This window comes from Argentina silus (assembly GCF_951799395.1).
Source record: "Argentina silus genome assembly, chromosome: 14".
NCBI lineage: Eukaryota > Metazoa > Chordata > Actinopteri > Argentiniformes > Argentinidae > Argentina > Argentina silus.
The window spans coordinates 20,659,529-20,682,396 of record NC_139668.1 but is presented as its reverse complement, the minus strand read 5'-3'; the positions used below and the strand labels follow the sequence as shown (position 1 = coordinate 20,682,396).

Here is a 22,868-nt window from a genome sequence, read left to right as displayed (position 1 = left end):
TGGAGGTGTTTGGAACACTTGGTAACATGAACGCTGTTAGGAACTTGTAAAATTAAGAGTAATAATTAGTTCTGAGGCCCTGATATAAAATACCTTTCTTTTTGTAAAAACAATAGAAACATCTGTACACACTATTCAACTGAATGGAGCCTCTTGTCTTTAACAATGGTGTTTATTCAACCACAGGTTTTGTGAACAGCAGGATTATGTACAGTATTGCATGCAATCTGAAGTATAGAAAACCTTATTTATTAACTTTTATTGTGGGCAACTTGGCTCACTGCTTGGGAAATAGGGCCCTAAGTGTGTGTATGCCCCACTGCATCCCTGGTGAAGACCTCATAAAAGTCTGTTCCACAGTAAAGCCTGAGGTCCTGAAGAGACAAGTCGTGAGAGTGGAGCTGAAGTCAGACGGACAGCTGGACCTTAATGACCCTGAGATTAATGCAAAGATTTTAGAAAAGGTGGGATTCAGAGAAACGCACCCACACAACTGGTCTCATGTCCTAAAAAGAACATTTTCCATGCATGTCATTTCTGGCCATGGGACATTTTCATGATTTTATAAGAGAAACAACACTGTGATTTGATGCAAACTTTTTGGAGAGTGAGAAAATGTATGTTTTGTGAAATGGGAGACTTGTTTATGTTGTAGATTCATGAGGAGCTGAAGAAGCGTGGGGTGCCAGAGGGCTTCAAACTGACATGGAGAAATCAAGCAGATGGGAAGGTGTTCCACAAGAAAGAGACACAAGAGACGACTAGGAAGACCAGGAAGAAGAGAGATGAGTTCTAACTGTCTCCTTAGGCCACTTTTGACCCGGGGTGAATCAACCCGTTTTCACACTGTTTAAAGGGACAATCTGGGATTGGTACATCCATTTTTTGACTTGTAAATGATGATGATATATACCCATTGATTCTTGAAGAATATAACTTATAAGTGCCTCATGAGCTTAGTTCAACTGTCTTACCCCGTCAGAACCAAAAAAGGAAGCTTGCTGTACTCCATTATTTGTAAACAAGCATTTTACAGCTTCAAAACGTGGTTAAAAGTAACATGTTGGTCTCATGGACGGTCAGGTCTTCCTTCCGATCCTGCTGTTTATCAAAAAAAGGGGTGGGGTGACCCTTTGTTGTTGTTTGAATCCCAGATTACCCCTTTAAACACAGGGTGAGCTCAACCACAGCGTTTTCTCAGTGGAAGTGTCACCCTGGGGTGAGCGTCTCGACCCTGTGTTCAACCGGCTCCTCTGGAAGGTTGACTCACCCAGGTTGAACATCTCATCTCATTGGGGTGAAAATTCCAGTGAGAAAACGTTCCCTCCTTCGCCCGGTGTTGCTCCGGGGTGAAATGGCCAGTGTGAAAACGCCTCCTATAATTCATCATTTCTTTTCCTTTCATTAAAATGTGTTGAAATTAGTTGAAAATGCTTTTTAGTGCTGTAGATGTGGATTGTATCTTAAAGGCACAATCTGGGATTTGTTCTTCAGTTTAATAATCATCTGAATTCATTATACAGTGCCTATAAAAAGTCGACACCCCCTTTTAAAATGTTCACCTTTTGTTGCACCAGAGCCTGGAATCGAAATACATTCAATTAGGATTTCTTCCCCACTGATCTACACCGCCTACTGGACACAAAGTCAAATAAAAAAAAAAAAAAAATATTTCCCCTGCCGGTGACAAGAATAACCATAACATGATGCAGCACCACTATTCTCCCACGGGACATGGTGTGAAAACGATGACACATGTTCTGGATTTGCACTAAACTTAATGGTTTGTAGTAAAACCAAAGAAACACATTTCCAGCCACTTTGTTTTGCTGCATCACTTGAATTCATTGTTGCAAACTGTGGGCAGCAAAAGATGAACATTTCATTTTGAAAAGGGGTGCAGACTTTCTATAGGCTGTATATCAGGTCTGTAATGACGGCCCTCTTAGTCGACCATTTAGTTGATAATATTACGTCAGATTGTGGTTTAATTTGATATTAACAAAATAGCCACATAGTTTTCAGTGTGCGTCATGCCTGCCAGCTGGCAAATCAATGTTCACACGGCCTGTTGTGACGTTTATTATTATACTACTTTTTGTTTGACAATTTACAGCGTTGTGTGTGACATGTTCATGATTCTATTAGATTTTAATTATTCTCTTAAGTAGTAAATAATCTTTAAATACCTTTTTGTTGTCTAATATACATTTCTCTTAAAACTTCTGCGGATGTTGTTTTTTTTTGTTTTTTCATGCTTTATTTAAACAGGGAGATCTTACCGAGACCTGAGTCATGAGCTCATGAAGAGAGCGACTGGCAAGAAACACACAGCTTAAATAAAATGAAGGGAGTTGATTGGGGCCGGACTGGGATGGCAGGTGATTAGGATGATTGGGGTTAGGGTTAGGGTTAGGGTTAGGGTTAGGACTGGTATGGGGCCGGACTGGGATGGCAGGTGATTAGGATGATTGGGGTTAGGGTTAGGGTTAGGGTTAGGACTGGTATGGGGAAGGACTGGGATGGCAGGTGATTAGGATGATTGGGGTTAGGGTTAGGGTTAGGGTTAGGGTTAGGGTTAGGACTGGTATGGGGAAGGACTGGGATGGCAGGTGATTAGGATGATTGGGGTTAGGGTTAGGGTTAGGGTTAGGACTGGTATGGGGAAGGACTGGGATGGCAGGTGATTAGGATGATTGGGGTTAGGGTTAGGGTTAGGGTTAGGGTTAGGACTGGTATGGGGAAGGACTGGGATGGCAGGTGATTAGGATGATTGGGGTTAGAGTTAGGGTTAGGGTTAGGGTTAGGGTTAGGGTTAGGACTGGTATGGGGCCGGACTGGGATGGCAGGTGATTAGGATGATTGGGGTTAGAGTTAGGGTTAGGGTTAGGACTGGTATGGGGCCGGACTGGGATGGCAGGTGATTAGGATGATTGGGGTTAGGGTTAGGGTTAGGACTGGTATGGGGCTGGACTGGGATGCAGGTGATTAGGATGATTGGGGTTAGGGTTAGGGTTAGGGTTAGGACTGGTATGGGGCCGGACTGGGATGGCAGGTGATTAGGATGATTGGGGTTAGGGTTAGGGTTAGGGTTAGGACTGGTATGGGGAAGGACTGGGATGGCAGGTGATTAGGATGATTGGGGTTAGGGTTAGGGTTTGGGTTAGGGTTAGGGTTAGGACTGGTATGGGGCCGGACTGGGATGGCAGGTGATTGGGACGGTTGGCAGCAGGTGCAGCAAATGGGAGTGGTGATGTCGCCCTATAAAGGAAGAGGGAAAACAGAACACAGACAAACCTACGTGGAACGTAACACATATATTTAAAAAAAAGATTTTAATTATTCTGTTAAGTAGTAAATAATCGTGGTAGTAAATAAAGTTGATGCTTTATTTAAACAGGGAGATCTTACCGAGACCTGAGTCTCTTTTACAGAAAAGGCACATGGCAAGAGGGAAAAGATCAAATAAACAGACAGGCAGACAGAATCACACATTATTTTAACAAGATAAAAACAAAGGGAAAAATGGAAATCTACAAAATGGAAATTAGGGAAAAATAAATAATAACAACAATGATATTAACCCTTGAGACCCACAACCTAGATTAAAAAAGCAATAGATAAGAATCACACAATAAAGGACCTGCTAAAACAGTTCAAGTTGTCAATGAATAAATCTGCTAACATTCTCTTGAAATGGCCCAAGGTGACCATTGACTCTTGCTTCAGTTCCTCCTGAAGGCCATTCCAAGAGGATGGGGCATCAACGCTAAAAGCCGTTCTCCCAGAAACTGTGGAAGCATCAGGAACCACCAAAACTAGGGTTAGGGTTAGTCCTAACCCGAACCCTAACCCTAACCCTAACCCTAACCCAAAACTAGAGGTCTTGAGATCTTGTGTGACCATTTGTGACCCTCCAATTCCAAAGTAGGGTAAGGTTCCCTGATGGTAGTTTTATACAGTAGTGCTTTATAAACAAACATAAACCATGATCTTGGATTAGCCAGGGAAACCCAACCCACATGCTGGTACAGAGAACAATGATGAGTGGTATATCTGTGATTAGCCAGGGAAACCCAACCCACATGCTGGTACAGAGTACAATGATCAGTGGTATATCTGTGGCCAGTTATAAACCAGAGCATGCAGTGATATGTAGCATCCAAGGATTGTAATGTGCTAGGAGCATGCAGGTGTAAAATATCAACATACAATTTAAAAATATAGAATTGAACTTGGATTATCCATTCCCTACTTTTGTAAGAGAGGCAGGACTTACAATTCTATATTAAAATGCTGAGTCTGATTCTAACTTTCTTAATTAGATTTTCTATTTGTAATTTAAAAGAAGATTAATCATCAATATAGTAGATGCCCAGCTATTTATATAATAAATAAGAATTCATGAGGATATATATATGAGGAATTGGGCCACCACCCAAAGTACATCTGCAAAGATCATTTTTCTGTAAAATAACATATACTTGCATTAAGTACCAATTTATATTTCACAAGGGCTTTCTGAAGAGCAGTTAATGCAGCCTGAAGCTCAGAAAAAGCCTGTTCAACTGTTGGGGCAACAGAATATACAACAGATGACACAAGCATATAAATGGAGGTTACAGTTTGGTATAGAAGACCTAATATTGTTTATATAAATAGTAAAAAGGACCGGACCAAGAATCAAGCCTTGTGGGACACCCTTATATGTTATATCCAGAAAACCTGATTTAACACCATCAGAAGATAAACATTGCGCTCTATCCGCTAAATAGTTTTCAAACCATCTACCTAAAGCCGTTGAGACCTATTTCAGATAACCTCTGGATATTTAGGTAATGGTGACCGTATCTAATGCCTTGCCTCGGTCTATAAATAAGGCAGCACAATGATTTTTTCGGTCTAGGTAATTTAACACATATAAAACAAGTGTAGCAACTGATATTGTGCTATATACAGTGAAGACTAACCCTATATACAGTGAAGACTAACCCTATGTATAACGTTGAATCTGTTTTATTTTCTATCACTACTGTATTGAATTGACTCTTTCTCAATATCTTATTAAAGGTTAATATATTAAATTCTAAGCTTCTTGTTTGGGCTCATCTTTGTTTGTTTACTGTACATGACATGTACAGACTTAGCTTACAGTATATTGTATCTTTTTCCTTATCCTGAATAATTTTAATAATATTATCTACCCAACCCTAACCCATAACTGTATTAGTCTGGACTCTGGGGTTCCCACCATAACTGTATTAGTCTGGACTCTGGGGTTCCCACCATAACTGTATTAGTCTGATACAGACCATAACTACCTTGGGAGTATTAGTGACCACAGCACCTGGATTTAGTGTCTCATCTGAGGGAGGGAACCTCGTGCAGAACAGTGCAGGGCACCAGAGCATGATGGTCTCAAACCTAAAGGTTATGACTCATACTAGAGGGAGGAGTGCCCCCTATTGGCTGACTAACACCACTACCAGCAATAATCCCAAAGTATTCCGGTGCTTTCATTCTAAGCAGGAGGTCACAGTGAGTATGATGGTGTTGAATCATTAAAAAAAGAAAGAGATGAAGTCATTATGCAGTTGTTTGAATATTGAAGTCATGTGTTTCTTGCTGAAGTCATGCAGTGTAAGACATGTTGATCACAACCAGATGACCAGAGGAATGAGCATGGTGCCAAGAGAGCAGAGGCTCATGGGATGTTTTTATTGAACCTTTATTTCTACAGGGGAAACACACTGAGACCAAGGCCTCTTCTGCAGGTGATCCCTGTCTACAGAAGAAATACATAACATTAAAAATACAACACAGTAAAATACAGAAATGGTATATGAAGAGAAACAGTCCCATCCTATCTACAACTCAAACACAACACACCACATCTTGTGTGAAGGTAAACATGTCAGAGCTATGGAAAGACGTTTTAACATACATGAATTCAAATTGTTTATAGAAATAATTGAATTATCAATATCAATCATTCTTTTTTGAAGTGTCGATATGAACAGATGGTCTGAGGTCAGAGGTACGAGTCGGGGTGGGCAGATCATAAAAACACTCATTTTGAGTCTGTCACCTTTTGACTTTTTCGATAACTGCCAAAATGGTGTGATTGCCCTGATCTTCCTCTGCCAGTAACCAATAGGCTGTTGAAGTGATTGCATCACAATGAAAGAATACCATGACACCGGAAATAAGAGGAAGAGATAAGAAAAGCTACAACTGTGAACCTGCTGCCCAATACTATCCCAGAACATGCCTATACCATACTGTATCCCAGAATCCACTGGGCTTCCCCATCATAGTCTGTTTGCTGTGACAGAACAGGGAAGGGGGTGGAACCATGTGATGTTCCTCTTGTTCTGGCTTCAGGTCCGCTCTCCCTGAGTCAGAGAGGTTAACACACACACACACATTTCCCATATTCAGAGTCGGGTCATCCCAAGCATCCTCATCCATCATCACTTAGCTCTTAGCTGGATGTGGCTCCTATCTGGGAGATGATGCTGTTGGGGTTGGACAGTATCGTTAGGGTGAATTAGGGGTTGATTTCAGTTGTATTAACAAAGGCTATCATGTTAAACCATGTTATCACTGCTGTCAACAAAGCCAGTGTCACCGTAGCTTAACCGAGTAATACCGTTAAATAATTGTTACGTTATAATCTCTAAAAACAAAAGGTGTTTAATGATGAAGAACCCTGCTGTACCATCTGAAAGCAAATGCCTCATGTGTTGCTGTGTATTTCCACTCTCCTCTGTGTGACTCCTCTGACCAGGGACCAGGCTGAGCCTCCCTATCCTGTGGTTTGGCCCCAGGACACATGAACTAACCACAACTTTTGTATGTTTTGATGCAGCAAATAATAAGTATGTTTCTTCTAAATCAGACCTTGTTTTTTTCCACTTGTTTGTGACAACCTTCGGGTGACGTACGTCAAGTAAGGTGAAGATCCTCTTGTGTCTGAAAGCTCTGCCACCAGGGAGTACAGTACGGTACTTTAGTACAGTGAGGGTTAGGGTTAGTACAGTACAGTACGGTACTTTAGTACAGTGAGGGTTAGGGTTAGTACAGTACAGTACGGTACTTTAGTACAGTGAGGGTTAGGGTTAGTACAGTACAGTACGGTACTTTAGTACAGTGAGGGTTAGGGTTAGTACAGTACAGTGCGGGACTTTAGTACAGTGAGGGTTAGGGTTAGTACAGTACAGTACGGTACTTTAGTACAGTGAGGGTTAGGGTTAGTACAGTACAGTACGGGACTTTAGTACAGTGAGGGCATGTGGGCCCCAGCCATCCCTGCCTGGCTGGCATCCCTACCATACTGAGCTCAGGAACGTACCAGCCTATGCCAACACCTCTCCACTCATCTTGTCATCTGTGCCTCACTTAAAGAATTCCCTGCAGTGATTATGTCCATATTTATATATATATATATCCATATTAGGGAAGAGCAAGAGAAACCATGCTCTTGAAGAACAACAAGGATGTATGCACAGATGATTTGAATGGTGGATGAGGAAACGTATCACACAGTCAGCCTGCTGCTCCCATATCTGTAGGTCCTTTGTTTGTTTGTTGTGACAGCGATACAGATCTGGACAGGCTAACTATACACTACTTTCAATATTGAAATGCTCTGTTCCAGTAATGAAGGAATCCAGTGACTTTGACGTGACACATGGCATGAGCAGAGGAATTTGCATGTGTCACTGACGTGTTCTAATGATATATCCAAAAGGTAAGGAGGCAGACAGACTAAGCAGACACACAGACAGACTAAGCAGACACACAGACAGACTAAGCAGACACACAGACAGACTAAGCAGACACACAGACAGACTAAGCAGACACACAGGCAGACTAAGCAGACACACAGACAGACTAAGCAGACACACAGGCAGACTAAGCAGACACACAGACAGACTAAGCAGACACACAGGCAGACTAAGCAGACACACAGACAGACTAAGCAGACACACAGGCAGACTAAGCAGACACACAGACAGACTAAGCAGACACACAGGCAGACTAAGCAGACACACAGACAGACTAAGCAGACACACAGGCAGACTAAGCAGACACACAGGCAGACTAAGCAGACACACAGACAGACTAAGCAGACACACAGACAGACTAAGCAGACACACAGGCAGACTAAGCAGACACACAGGCAGACTAAGCAGACACACAGGCAGACTAAGCAGACACACAGACAGACTTGGGGGAGAGAAGAACTCCAGACAGACACAGAGTGAGAGAGAGTTACAAAGTGGTGAGTGATACCTCCAAATAACTCAATTGTTTTTATTGTATCCCATTCCTGTCTATATCTAGATAGATCTATATCTACATATTGGGTATATAGGTTTAAGTAATTCTCAGGCTGCTGTAATCTGGTTGTATCCTGAGGTGAAGACCTAGATATCTGGAATGGTTTCCTTCTCTCTTCTTCACTTGTTTTTGATGCGTTGCCTTTCTTTGATGTTAGAGAGGATGTGGGTTTGTTAGAATGGTTACATATTTAGGTATGTCCAAGAAGGCGTTAATGTGTGTGCGTGTGTGCGTGTGTGTGGCCTTTGCCCTGCCACTCCTGGATGGTGGTTTTTTCACACCGTATGGCGTGTGTGTGTGTTGGTCGCCCCCAGACTTTGTTTCAGGTGACAAACTTTAGTTCAGTGATGAAACAGAGTATTTAAAATATGCTCTATATGCTTAGGTTAGGGTTAGGGTTAGCCCAAGTTAGCCCTAACCCTAACCCTAACCCTCTATATGCTTAGGTTAGGGTTAGGGTTAGTCCAAGTTAGCCCTAACCCTAACCCTAACCCTCTATATGCTTAGGTTAGGGTTAGGGTTAGCCCAAGTTAGCCCTAACCCTAACCCTAACCCTCTATATGCTTAGGTTTGTGCTTTTATTTAAACCATGAAGATGTGAAATTCTGCTAGAGAGCAGGAATACTGTATGAGGGAGCATTCACTACTGATACCTGACTGCAGGGGGGGCAGGAGAGGAGAGGAGAGGAGAGGAGAGGAGAGGAGAGGAGAGGAGAGGAGAGGAGAGGAGAGGAGAGAGGAGAGAGGAGAGGAGAGGAGGAGGGGAGAGGAGAGGAGAGAGGAGAGAGGAGAGGAGAGGAGGAGGAGGTGAGAGGAGAGGAGAGGAGAGGAGGAGGTGTCAGGAGAGGACAGGAGAGGACAGGACAGGAGAGGAGAGGTGTTGGAGCCATGTATGTTTGAATATGAGTTTGTCAACAGCGACATCTAGAGGGCACCGGTGGAATATGATATGAGAGTTCCTGGGACCAGTCAGTGAAATTAGATGGTATGTCTAACCCTAACCCTAACCCTGGGACCTGGCACCAGTCAGTCAAATTAGATGCACCTGTGCATGAAACTGAAAGACGCCAGAGACAGTTTTCCATCGTTGTTTATTCATATTATAAAGATTTTTGATATACTTTGTTAGGGTAGGTTAGGGTTAGGTTAGGGTTAGGGTTAGGTTAGGTTAGGGTTAGGGTTAGGTTAGGGTTAGGGTTAGGTTAGGTTAGGTTAGGGTTAGGGTTAGGGTTAGGTTAGGGTTAGGGTTAGGGTTAGGTTAGGGTTAGGGTTAGGTTAGGTTAGGGTTAGGGTTAGGTTAGGTTAGGTTAGGGTTAGGGTTAGGTTAGGGTTAGGGTTAGGTTAGGTTAGGTTAGGTTAGGTTAGGGTTAGGGTTTCCTTCCTGGCTTCTTCACTTGTTTTTGATGTGTTGGTGTGTGTGTGTGCGTGTGTGTGTGTGTGTGTGTGTGTGTGTGTGTGTGTGTGTGTGTGTGTGTGTGTTCAGAGGTACAAACCCCAACAAGTAAACAAGGAAAGAATGATGGAATAATAAGGGAGTTGAAACAGAACCAGTGGGAGGATCTGGGAGGCTGATGATGTTCCTGGAACAACAAGACCAGGGAGGGAGGGAGGGAGGGAGGGAGGGAGGGAGAGGGAGGGAGGGAGGGAGAGGGAGGGAGGGAGGATCTGGGAGGCTGATGATGTTCCTGGAACAACAAGACCAGGGAGGGAGGGAGGGAGGGAGGATCTGGGAGGCTGATGATGTTCCTGGAACAACAAGACCAGGGAGGGAGGGAGGGAGGGAGGGAGAGGGAGGGAGGGAGGGAGAGGGAGGGAGGGAGGATCTGGAAGGCTGATGATGTTCCTGGAACAACAAGACCAGGGAGGGAGGGAGGGAGGGAGAGGGAGGGAGGGAGGGAGAGGGAGGGAGGGAGGATCTGGGAGGCTGATGATGTTCCTGGAACAACAAGACCAGGGAGGGAGGGAGGGAGGGAGGATCTGGGAGGCTGATGATGTTCCTGGAACAACAAGACCAGGGAGGGAGGGAGGGAGAGGGAGGGAGGGAGGGAGGGAGAGGGAGGGAGGGAGGGAGGGAGGGAGACACAATAGAGTAGGTGAATGTTTTGCATACCTGCAGCAGCACGGTTCTTCACACCAGAACTCATTTTAAGAGTCTCATAGCAAAGGGTCTGAATACTTCTGTATATTACCTTCATCACCACTACCCCCCTGTAAGTTTCTCTCCTGTTAAAACAATAAATAAATCCTAACCCTAACCCTAACCCCTAACCCCTAACCCTAACCCCTAACCCCTAACCCTAACTCTAACCCCCAGGGGGGTGTCTTTTGCATGTTTGACTACAAGGCACCCTCGTGAGTCTCTCTTTGTTTCTGCATGTCCATCACTGGGGCTCCGTTCCCACCTTGTCTTTCAGCTGTTACTACGTACACGACTCAGACGATGATGTCAGTGAATTCTAATTTGTCTTTTAAAATAGAGAATTATCTTCACAAAGTAAGATGTCGTCCCTAAGTCTTCTTTTGGCTCGATTTTTAAACGTTTGGAAATCAGTCAAATGAATATGAGGTTAAAGTACAGATTGTCAGCTTTTATTCAAGAGTATTTGTAGAAATGTTGGTTTCACCGTTTAGAAATGACACTTTTTAACCTTTTTATCAATTGTTGGAAATCCAAACTTTTGGAATAAAGAACCAAAACTGTCCAAATACTTACAGAGGACACTGAATATGACAGGTCCATTCTAAACATGAAGATATCCACACATTCATTATGTCAATCAAGGGCAAAGAGATGGACTTCTCTGCATAACCTCCACCCTCTGTATCACATCACCATCATGTATCATGTCACTGTTTCACCTCTTTAACTACAATGTTTACTGGCTATGCTGGGCCTCATACACAGCCCCTCCCTCCCTCCACCAGCCTGGACTAAATGCACTTTAAAAATAGTCCATATTTATGTAGCCCGTATTTAGTATTTAGTTTTTAGTTTTTAGTATTTAATGCTATAATTGCACTGTCCTATAATTGCACTGTCCTATAATTGCACTGTCTGCCTTACCTTTTTGCACCTCACCTAACTGCAAAGACATTTACAACTGCACCTCGCCTGTTTACAATCCTGCTGATGTTGTATGTTGTATGTGTATGTGTATGTTGTATGTTGTATGTTGTATGTGTATGTGTATGTTGTATGTTGTATGTTGTATGTTGTATGTGTATGTTGTATGTTGTATGTTGTATGTTGTATGTGTATGTTATGTGTATGTTGTATGTTGTATGTGTATGTTATGTTGTATGTTGTATGTTGTATGTGTATGTTATGTTGTATGTTGTATGTTGTATGTGTATGTTATGTTGTATGTTGTATGTGTATGTTGTATGTGTATGTTGTATGTGTATGTTGTATGTTGTATGTTGTATGTTGTATGTTGTATGTGTATGTTGTATGTTGTATGTTGTATGTTGTATGTTGTATGTTGTATGTGTATGTGTATGTTGTATGTTGTATGTTGTATGTGTATGTTGTATGTTGTATGTTGTATGTGTATGTGTATGTTGTATGTGTATGTTGTATGTTGTATGTGTATGTTGTATGTGTATGTGTATGTGTATGTGTATGTGTATGTTGTATGTTGTATGTTGTATGTGTATGTTGTATGTGTATGTGTATGTTGTATGTGTATGTTGTATGTGTATGTGTATGTTGTATGTGTATGTTGTATGTGTATGTTGTATGTTGTATGTGTATGTTATGTGTGATGTCTCTATGTCTGTACGCTACTTGGAACCTGAATTTCCCCCTGGGATAAATAACATTTCTATCTATCTATCTATCTATCTATCTATCTATCTATCTATCTATCTATCTATCTATCTATCTATCTATCTATCTATCTATCTATCTATCTACATAGCTATCTCTCCACTACTGTAGGCTACGTTCATGACTTTAGGATGGTACTCTCTATAGTTGTAGTAAACTGGTGATTGAAGAGCCTGGGAGCAGCACTGTAGATCTTCTTGTTTCATCTGTACAGACAGGAGACAGGTGCGGAGGCCTGAATGAAGCCCCAACCACCAGCCATGCAGTGGGGTCTGTTTCTCTTCTCTGTGACGGGTAAGTGGCTACAGTATTAGTACCTGTGCTAGTGGGCCTCTGTAGACGTACCTGGTTATTCAACAGGTGTCTTAGTCACAGGTTAGACAGGCTTTCCTCTCCAAGTCGTTTCTTTGAGTTCTCTGGTGGTGAAATCAATGTTGAAGAGCTGTAGGTTGTCATGGTGATAACAATGTTAAATAGCTGTAGGTTGTCATGGTGATAACAATGTTAAATAGCTGTAGGTTGTCATGGTGATAACAATGGTGAACGGCTGTAGGTTGTCATGGTGACGGTAAGCCCCGTGTGTCTCTGTACCTGTGAGCCTGTTTCCTGCTCACCTGTGTGCCGACAGGGTCATGTGACCCATTAACCTCGGTGATACTGCCACCTAGTGTACAAACTACGGTAAACATCCTAAAACCACAGTAAATACACAAACAATAAGTCAACAAAAGGCCCAAAATGGCTCCTACACCGACTACAGTATATTTATTTATTCATGTGTTTATCACTACATGTACATGTGATCTTTTGCACGGTGTCTTTCAATGTTACTGAACCTCACATAGATATAGAACACATAGATATAGAACACTGTTCACCTCACATAGATATAGAACACATAGATATAGAACACTGTTCACCTCACATAGATATAGAACACATAGATATAGAACACATAGATATAAAACACATAGATATAGAACACATAGATGTAGAACACATAGATATAGAACACTGTTCACCTCACATAGATATAGAACACATAGATATAGAACACATAGATGTAGAACACATAGATATAGAACACAGATGTAGAACACATAGATGTAGAACACTGTTCACCTCACATAGATATAGAACACATAGATATAGAACACATAGATATAGAACACATAGATGTAGAACACTGTTCACCTCACATAGATGTAGAACACATAGATATAGAACACAGATGTAGAACACTGTTGGGTTTCTGTGGTACCTCATTATACAGTGCTTATAAAAAGTCGACACCCCCTTTCAAAATGTTCACCTTTTGTTGCACCAGAGCCTGGAATCGAAATACATTCAATTAGGATTTCTTCCCCACTGATCTACACCGCCTACTGGACACAAAGTCAAATAAAAAAATAAAATAAAAAAAATCCCCTGCCGGTGACAAGAATAACCATAACATGATGCAGCACCACTATTCTCCCACGGGACATGGTGTGAAAACGATGACACATGTTCTGGATTTGCACTAAACTTAATGGTTTGTAGTAAAACCAAAGAAACACATTTCCAGCCACTTTGTTTTGCTGCATCACTTGAATTCATTGTTGCAAACTGTGGGCAGCAAAAGATGAACATTTCATTTTGAAAAGGGGTGCAGACTTTCTATAGGCTGTATATCAGGTCTGTAATGACGGCCCTCTTAGTCGACCATTTAGTTGATAATATTACGTCAGATTGTGGTTTTCTCTTGACCTCCCCTCTACCGCCCCTCCACCACCACTTCTGACACCACCTCTATTACGCTCTGGGCAACTTCAAACATGCCTCTGAACTATTGCTCCCATAACAGATGTACATAATAATATAGTGTGGGCCTAAAGAATCCTAATTATCATACATTAATATGGTAACATATTCACAGGTGTTGTGCTCTCAACCCAGCCAGCCAGTGTCTCAACAGGTAAGAAAACCACCTTAGTAATAGTAAATAAGCAGCCTACTGTAGCCTCCTCTAGGAGGTGATGACGACTCTCAAACAGGGATCACAACGTTTTTTTGAGACAATTGTGGCGCGATCTGATATGAGTTTTTAACAGAAATAGGAATCTACTGCATGTCCCCAAATATCATGTGTCATGTTGAAGATCACCACACATGGGAGCCACAGGCCCCCCCCCCAACCCCCCCCCCCGAAAACAACATTGTTGGTCAGCCCCCCCCCCCCCCTCTAGACATCTTTTCTGGTCAGCCCCCCCCGACAACGTTCCTGGTCCGCTTCCCCCCCCCCCCCCCGACAACGTTCCTGGTCAGGCCTCCCCCTATAGACAACATTCCTAGTCAGACCCCCCCCGCCCTCTAGACAACGTTCCTGGTGAGCCCCCCCCCCCCCCCCTCTCGACAACGTTCCTGGTCAGTTCCCCCCATCTCGATAACGTTCAGCCCCAGCCCCCCCCCCCACCCCTACATAACATTGCTGGTGAGCCCCCCCGCCCCCCTCGACAACTTTCCCCGTCAACCCCAGACAATGTTCTTGGTCAGTGCCCCCCTCTAGACAACCCTGGTCAGCCCCTCCCTCTTGCAACATTCCTCGTCAAGCCCCCCCCCCCCCCCCTAGACAATGTTCCTGGTCTGCCCCCCCTCTCTAGACAATGTTCCTGGTCTGCCCCCCCCCCTAGACAATGTTCCTGGTCAGCCCCCCCCTCTAGACAACTTTCTGCTGGTCAGCCCCCCCCCCACCCATACGCAACATTCCTGGTCAGACCCCCCCCCAGACAACATTCCTGGTGAGACCCCCCCCCCCTCGACAACTTTCCTCGTCAGCCCCCCACGACAATGTTCTTGGTCAGCCCCCCCCTCTAGACAATGTTCCTGGTCTGCCCCGCCCTCTAGACAATGTGGGCTCACCCGGAATGTTGTCTGGGGTGGGGGATCTGACCAGGAATGTTGTCTATAGGGGGAGGCCTGACCAGGAATGTTGTGTAGGGGTGGAGTGGGGGGGGGCTGGGGCTGAACGTTGTCTAGATGGGGGGGGCTGAAGAGGAACGTTCTCTAGAGCGAGGGGGCTGACCACCAGGAACTTTGTCTGGGGGGGGGGGGGGGGGGCTGACCAGGAAAATTGTCTGCGGGGGTGGGGGGGTGTCTCACCAGGAACGTTGTCTAGGGGGGGGGGGGGGGGGGGGGCGGTTACTAGGAACATTGTCTAGAGGGGGGGGGGGCGGTTGCTAGGAACATTGTCTAGAGGGGGGGGGGAGGCTGTGGCTCCCATGTGTGGTGATCTTCAACATGACACTTGATATTTGGGGACATGCAGTAGATTCCTATTTCTGTTAAAAACTCATATCAGATCGCGCCACAATTATCTCCAAAAAAACGTTGTGATCCCTGTTTGAGAGTCGTCATCACCTCCTAGAGGAGGCTACAGTAGGCTAATAATCAGGCAGTTGGCAGATAAAAACAAGTTACAGATATTTCTTTTGTTCAAAGAATATGTAGTTTTTACTCGTACTGAGCTTTGAGTATCGACCAACACTGATCCAATAAAAAGCCCCCCCTTGACAACATTACTTGTCAGCCCCCCCCCTCCCCTCTAGACAATGTTCCTGGTCAGCCCCCCCCCCCCCCCCTGACAATGTTCCTGGTCAGCCCCCCCCCCCCTTTAGACAATGTTTCTGGTCAGCCCCCCCCCCTTGACAACATTCCTGGTCAGCCCCCCCCCCCCCCCCCTTGACAACATTCCTGGTCAGCCCCCCCTCTATAGACAACGTTCCTGGTCAGCCCCCCCCTCCCTCTCGACAATGTTCCTGGTCAGCCCCCCCCCCCCCCCCTAAACTAAGTTCCTGGTGGTCAGCCCCCTCGCTCTAGAGAACATTCCTGGTCAAACCCCCCCCCCCCCATCTAGACAATGTTCAGCCCCAGACCCCCACCCCTACACAACATTCTTGGTCAGACCCCCCCCCCCTAGACAACATTCCTGGTGAGCCCCCACCCCCCTCGACAACTTTCCTGGTCAGCCCCCCCCGACAATGTTCTTGGTCAGCCCCCCCCAGACAATGTTCCTGGTCTGCCCCCCCCCCTAGACAATGTTCCTGGTCAGCCCCCCCCCCCCCCAGACAATGTTCATGTTCATGGTCAGCCCCCCCCCCAGACAATGTTCCTGGTCTGCCCCCCCCCCTCTAGACAATGTTCCTGGTCAGCCCCCCCCGACAATGTTCTTGGTCAACCCCCCCCTCTACACAACGTTCCTGGTCAGCCCCCCCCCCCCCCCCCCTTGACAACATTCCTTGTCGCCCCCCCCCCCCCCCCCCCCCCCCAGACAATGTTCCTGGTTAGCCCCCCCCCCCTCTAGACAACGTTCCCCGTCACCCCCCCCATCTAGACAACGTTCAGCCCCAGCCCCCCACCCCCCCTCTAGACAACGTTCCTGGTAAGCCCCCACCTCGAGACATTTTTCTTGGTCAGCCCCCCCGGACAACGTTCCTGGTCAGCCCCCCCCTCTCGACAACATTCCTGGTCAGCCCCCCCCCCCCCAAAGACAACGTTCCTAGTCACCCCACCCCCTCTAGACAATGTTTCTGGTCAGCCCCCCCCTCTAGACAACATTCCTGGTGACCAATCCCCCCCCCCCCCCTTTAACAACATTCCTTGTCAGCCCCCCCCCCAGACAATGTTCCTGGTCTGCCCCCCCTCCCAGACAATGTTCCTGGTCTGCCCCCCCCCCCCGCAGACAATGTTCCTGGTCAGCCCCCCCTTCTAGACAATGTTCCTTGCCCCCCCCCCCCCCCCCCCCCCCCCCCCTCTAGATTATGTTCCTGGTCAGCCCCCCCCCCCCCCCCCCTCTAGATAATGTTCCTGGTCAGCCCCCCCCCCCCTCTAGATAATGTTCCTGGTCTGCCCCCCCGCCCACTAACCGTGATGTGATGTGTGATTTCTCCTCTGTGTTTCCCTCCAGTAAACGTGGCGTTGAAGGGAGTGGCCACTCAGTCATCAGAGTATGGTGCTGCTCCTAGAGCCATTGATGGGAACAGAGACCCAGACTGGTACAGAGGATCCTGCAGCCACACTCAACAGCAGACCAGCCCCTGGTGGAGAGTAGACCTGCTGGATGTGTACAGAGTCACTGCTGTGTCCGTCACCACCATAGGAGACTCCTATCCTAAGAGGCTTGATGGAGCTGAGATCCACATCGGTAACTCACTGGAGAACAACGGCAACAACAACCCCAGGTGACACATTCAACACTTCCTCTCTGACAGGTGCAGAAGTCTTCAGTTTCCTCTCTGTCAGCTGTTTGAATACATCTTCAGTCCTGATTCATGCCAGAGCATTTCTCTCTGTCTCCCTCCCCCTCTCTTTATCTCCCTCCATGCTCTATCTCTTTCATTCTCTCTCTCTCTCTCTCTCTATCCTTCCCTCCTCTCTCTTTCTTCCTCTTTCTCTCCCTCCCTCCCTCTCTCTCTCTCTCTTCTTTCTCTCTCTCTCCTTCCCTCTCTCTCTCCCTCCCTCAATCTTTCCCCCTCCCCCCTCTCTCTCTTTCTCTCTCTCTCTTCTCTCTCAGATGTGATGTCATCACCAGCATCCCAGCAGGACAGACCTCCACCTTCCAGTGTAACAACATGGAGGGTCGCTACGTCAGTGTGGTCATCCCTGACAGGAGTGAATACCTTATTCTGTGTGAAGTGGAGGTGTTTGGAACGCTTGCAGGTAACATGAACTAGTTATTAAACCATGTTCTTGGTAACATGAACTAGTTATTAAACCATGTTCTTGGTAACATGAACTAGTTATTAAACATGTATTATATTACCAAATATAGACTTCTATCCTGCTGTTTATTAAAAAAAGGGGTGGTTTGACCCTTTGTTGTTGTTTGAATCCCAGATTACCCCTTTAAACACAGGGTGAGCTCAACCACAGCGTTTTCTCAGTGGAAGTGTCACCCTGGGGTGAGCGTCTCGACCCTGTGTTCAACCGGCTCCTCTGGAAGGTTGACTCACCCAGGTTGAACATCTCACCTCATTGGGGTGAAAATTCCAGTGAGAAAACGTTCCCTCCTTCGCCCGGTGTTGCTCCGGGGTGAAATGGCCAGTGTGAAAACGCCTCCTATAATTCATCATTTCTTTTCCTTTCATTAAAATGTGTTGAAATGAGTTGAAATTGTTTTTTAGTGCTGTAGATGTGGATTGTATCTTAAAGGCACAATCTGGGATTTGTTCTTCAGTTTAATAATCATCTGAATTCATTATACAGTGCTTATAAAAAGTCGACACCCCCTTTCAAAATGTTCACCTTTTGTTGCACCAGAGCCTGGAATCGAAATACATTCAATTAGGATTTCTTCCCCACTGATCTACACCGCCTACTGGACACAAAGTCAAATAAAAAAATAAAATAAAAAAAATCCCCTGCCGGTGACAAGAATAACCATAACATGATGCAGCACCACTATTCTCCCACGGGACATGGTGTGAAAACGATGACACATGTTCTGGATTTGCACTAAACTTAATGGTTTGTAGTAAAACCAAAGAAACACATTTCCAGCCACTTTGTTTTGCTGCATCACTTGAATTCATTGTTGCAAACTGTGGGCAGCAAAAGATGAACATTTCATTTTGAAAAGGGGTGCAGACTTTCTATAGGCTGTATATCAGGTCTGTAATGACGGCCCTCTTAGTCGACCATTTAGTTGATAATATTACGTCAGATTGTGGTTTTCTCTTGACCTCCCCTCTACCGCCCCTCCACCACCACTTCTGCCACCACCTCTATTACGCTCTGGGCAACTTCAAACATGCCTCTGAACTATTGCTCCCATAACAGATGTACATAATAATATAGTGTGGGCCTAAAGAATCCTAATTATCATACATTAATATGGTAACATATTCACAGGTGTTGTGCTCTCAACCCAGCCAGCCAGTGTCTCAACAGGTAAGAAAACCGAAAGGTATAATAATGATAATAATAATAATAATAATAATAATAATAATAATAATAATAATAATAATAATCAATAATACCGAAAGGTTTCTTTAATTTAGAGGAGTTGCAGTGTTGGATAACGTAACCAGCTAGCTTACATAAAAACATTTCTGTTTTAAACTATTTTTATATATATATTTTATAAATAGCATGCTCTCTCTCTCTGTCTGTCTCTCTTTCTGCTCCTTCTCCTTCATTTGAGAATACATGAATTTCTTCAGAACTGTTCAACTTTTGTCATTCTCTCTCTTTGAGTCAACTCACCACGCTTTGTGCACTGCAGTGTTAATAATATAATATAATATGATATAATATAATATAATATAATATAATATAATATAATATAATATAATATATGCCATTTCCCTGACACTTTTATCTAAAGAGACTTACATTACAGTGAGGGTATACAGGAATCAAACCCACAACCTAAGTGTTGTTAGCACCAACTGAGCCACAGAGGGTTTAGCTGTAGCTTCTGCCTTCAACACCAGATTCATTCTCTGATCCTTTGATTGGATCCACAAGACGCTTGTTCATTCTGCACATATCAATTCCACGCAGCGACTGTGAAAGAAACAGCCTCCATAGAGGTGAAAGAAACAGCCTCCATAGAGGTTAAAGAAACAGCCTCCATAGAGGTTAAAGAAACAGCCTCCATAGAGGTTGATTTGAGCAGAGGAGTCGCTTAGACAGCGCAGGTTTCTGGATGTTTGGGGAAGCTGACTATTAGCTAGTGGAGGTGTTTGGAACACTTGGTAACATGAACGCTGTTAGGAACTTGTAAAATTAAGAGTAATAATTAGTTCTGAGGCCCTGATATAAAATACCTTTCTTTTTGTAAAAACAATAGAAACATCTGTACACACTATTCAACTGAATGGAGCCTCTTGTCTTTAACAATGGTGTTTATTCAACCACAGGTTTTGTGAACAGCAGGATTATGTACAGTATTGCATGCAATCTGAAGTATAGAAAACCTTATTTATTAACTTTTATTGTGGGCAACTTGGCTCACTGCTTGGGAAATAGGGCCCTAAGTGTGTGTATGCCCCACTGCATCCCTGGTGAAGACCTCATAAAAGTCTGTTCCACAGTAAAGCCTGAGGTCCTGAAGAGACAAGTCGTGAGAGTGGAGCTGAAGTCAGACGGACAGCTGGACCTTAATGACCCTGAGATTAATGCAAAGATTTTAGAAAAGGTGGGATTCAGAGAAACGCACCCACACAACTGGTCTCATGTCCTAAAAAGAACATTTTCCATGCATGTCATTTCTGGCCATGGGACATTTTCATGATTTTATAAGAGAAACAACACTGTGATTTGATGCAAACTTTTTGGAGAGTGAGAAAATGTATGTTTTGTGAAATGGGAGACTTGTTTATGTTGTAGATTCATGAGGAGCTGAAGAAGCGTGGGGTGCCAGAGGGCTTCAAACTGACATGGAGAAATCAAGCAGATGGGAAGGTGTTCCACAAGAAAGAGACACAAGAGACGACTAGGAAGACCAGGAAGAAGAGAGATGAGTTCTAACTGTCTCCTTAGGCCACTTTTGACCCGGGGTGAATCAACCCGTTTTCACACTGTTTAAAGGGACAATCTGGGATTGGTACATCCATTTTTTGACTTGTAAATGATGATGATATATACCCATTGATTCTTGAAGAATATAACTTATAAGTGCCTCATGAGCTTAGTTCAACTGTCTTACCCCGTCAGAACCAAAAAAGGAAGCTTGCTGTACTCCATTATTTGTAAACAAGCATTTTACAGCTTCAAAACGTGGTTAAAAGTAACATGTTGGTCTCATGGACGGTCAGGTCTTCCTTCCGATCCTGCTGTTTATCAAAAAAAGGGGTGGGGTGACCCTTTGTTGTTGTTTGAATCCCAGATTACCCCTTTAAACACAGGGTGAGCTCAACCACAGCGTTTTCTCAGTGGAAGTGTCACCCTGGGGTGAGCGTCTCGACCCTGTGTTCAACCGGCTCCTCTGGAAGGTTGACTCACCCAGGTTGAACATCTCACCTCATTGGGGTGAAAATTCCAGTGAGAAAACGTTCCCTCCTTCGCCCGGTGTTGCTCCGGGGTGAAATGGCCAGTGTGAAAACGCCTCCTATAATTCATCATTTCTTTTCCTTTCATTAAAATGTGTTGAAATTAGTTGAAAATGCTTTTTAGTGCTGTAGATGTGGATTGTATCTTAAAGGCACAATCTGGGATTTGTTCTTCAGTTTAATAATCATCTGAATTCATTATACAGTGCCTATAAAAAGTCGACACCCCCTTTTAAAATGTTCACCTTTTGTTGCACCAGAGCCTGGAATCGAAATACATTCAATTAGGATTTTTTCCCCACTGATCTACACCGCCTACTGGACACAAATGATTTAAAAATAAAAAATAAAAAAATCCCCTGCCGGTGACAAGAATAACCATAACATGATGCAGCACCACTATTCTCCCACGGGACATGGTGTGAAAACGATGACACATGTTCTGGATTTGCACTAAACTTAATGGTTTGTAGTAAAACCAAAGAAACACATTTCCAGCCACTTTGTTTTGCTGCATCACTTGAATTCATTGTTGCAAACTGTGGGCAGCAAAAGATGAACATTTCATTTTGAAAAGGGGTGCAGACTTTCTATAGGCTGTATATCAGGTCTGTAATGACGGCCCTCTTAGTCGACCATTTAGTTGATAATATTACGTCAGATTGTGGTTTAATTTGATATTAACAAAATAGCCACATAGTTTTCAGTGTGCGTCATGCCTGCCAGCTGGCAAATCAATGTTCACACGGCCTGTTGTGACGTTTATTATTATACTACTTTTTGTTTGACAATTTACAGCGTTGTGTGTGACATGTTCATGATTCTATTAGATTTTAATTATTCTCTTAAGTAGTAAATAATCTTTAAATACCTTTTTGTTGTCTAATATACATTTCTCTTAAAACTTCTGCGGATGTTGTTTTTTTGTTTTTTTTCATGCTTTATTTAAACAGGGAGATCTTACCCAGACCTGAGTCATGAGCTCATGAAGAGAGCGACTGGCAAGAAACACACAGCTTAAATAAAATGAAGGGAGTTGATTGGGGCCGGACTGGGATGGCAGGTGATTAGGATGATTGGGGTTAGGGTTAGGGTTAGGGTTAGGGTTAGGGTTAGGGTTAGGACTGGTATGGGGCCGGACTGGGATGGCAGGTGATTAGGATGATTGGGGTTAGGGTTAGGGTTAGGGTTAGGACTGGTATGGGGCTGGACTGGGATGCAGGTGATTAGGATGATTGGGGTTAGGGTTAGGGTTAGGGTTAGGACTGGTATGGGGCCGGACTGGGATGGCAGGTGATTAGGATGATTGGGGTTAGGGTTAGGGTTAGGACTGGTATGGGGCCGGACTGGGATGGCAGGTGATTAGGATGATTGGGGTTAGGGTTAGGGTTAGGGTTAGGGTTAGGGTTAGGGTTAGGACTGGTATGGGGAAGGACTGGGATGGCAGGTGATTAGGATGATTGGGGTTAGGGTTAGGGTTAGGGTTAGGACTGGTATGGGGAAGGACTGGGATGGCAGGTGATTAGGATGATTGGGGTTAGGGTTAGGGTTTGGGTTAGGGTTAGGGTTAGGACTGGTATGGGGCCGGACTGGGATGGCAGGTGATTAGGACGGTTGGCAGCAGGTGCAGCAAATGGGAGTGGTGATGTCGCCCTATAAAG

At 44.5% G+C, this 22,868-nt stretch overlaps 1 protein-coding gene across 1 annotated transcript in view; it reads left to right on the top strand.

The window, feature by feature from the left end:
* Positions 1–22,248, top strand: part of LOC310815479 (uncharacterized protein) — a 28,021-nt gene extending 5,773 nt beyond the window's left edge. Inside the window, exons 4-8 of the mRNA XM_083685273.1 lie at positions 17,121–17,394; positions 17,727–17,872; positions 19,064–19,102; positions 20,251–20,354; positions 20,546–22,248. Of these exons, the coding sequence (XP_083541399.1) occupies positions 17,121–17,394; positions 17,727–17,872; positions 19,064–19,102; positions 20,251–20,354; positions 20,546–20,686 (704 nt within the window). The 3' untranslated portion in view covers positions 20,687–22,248. The remainder of the gene's footprint in view (positions 1–17,120; positions 17,395–17,726; positions 17,873–19,063; positions 19,103–20,250; positions 20,355–20,545) is intronic.
* The last annotated feature ends 620 nt before the right edge of the window (positions 22,249–22,868 follow it).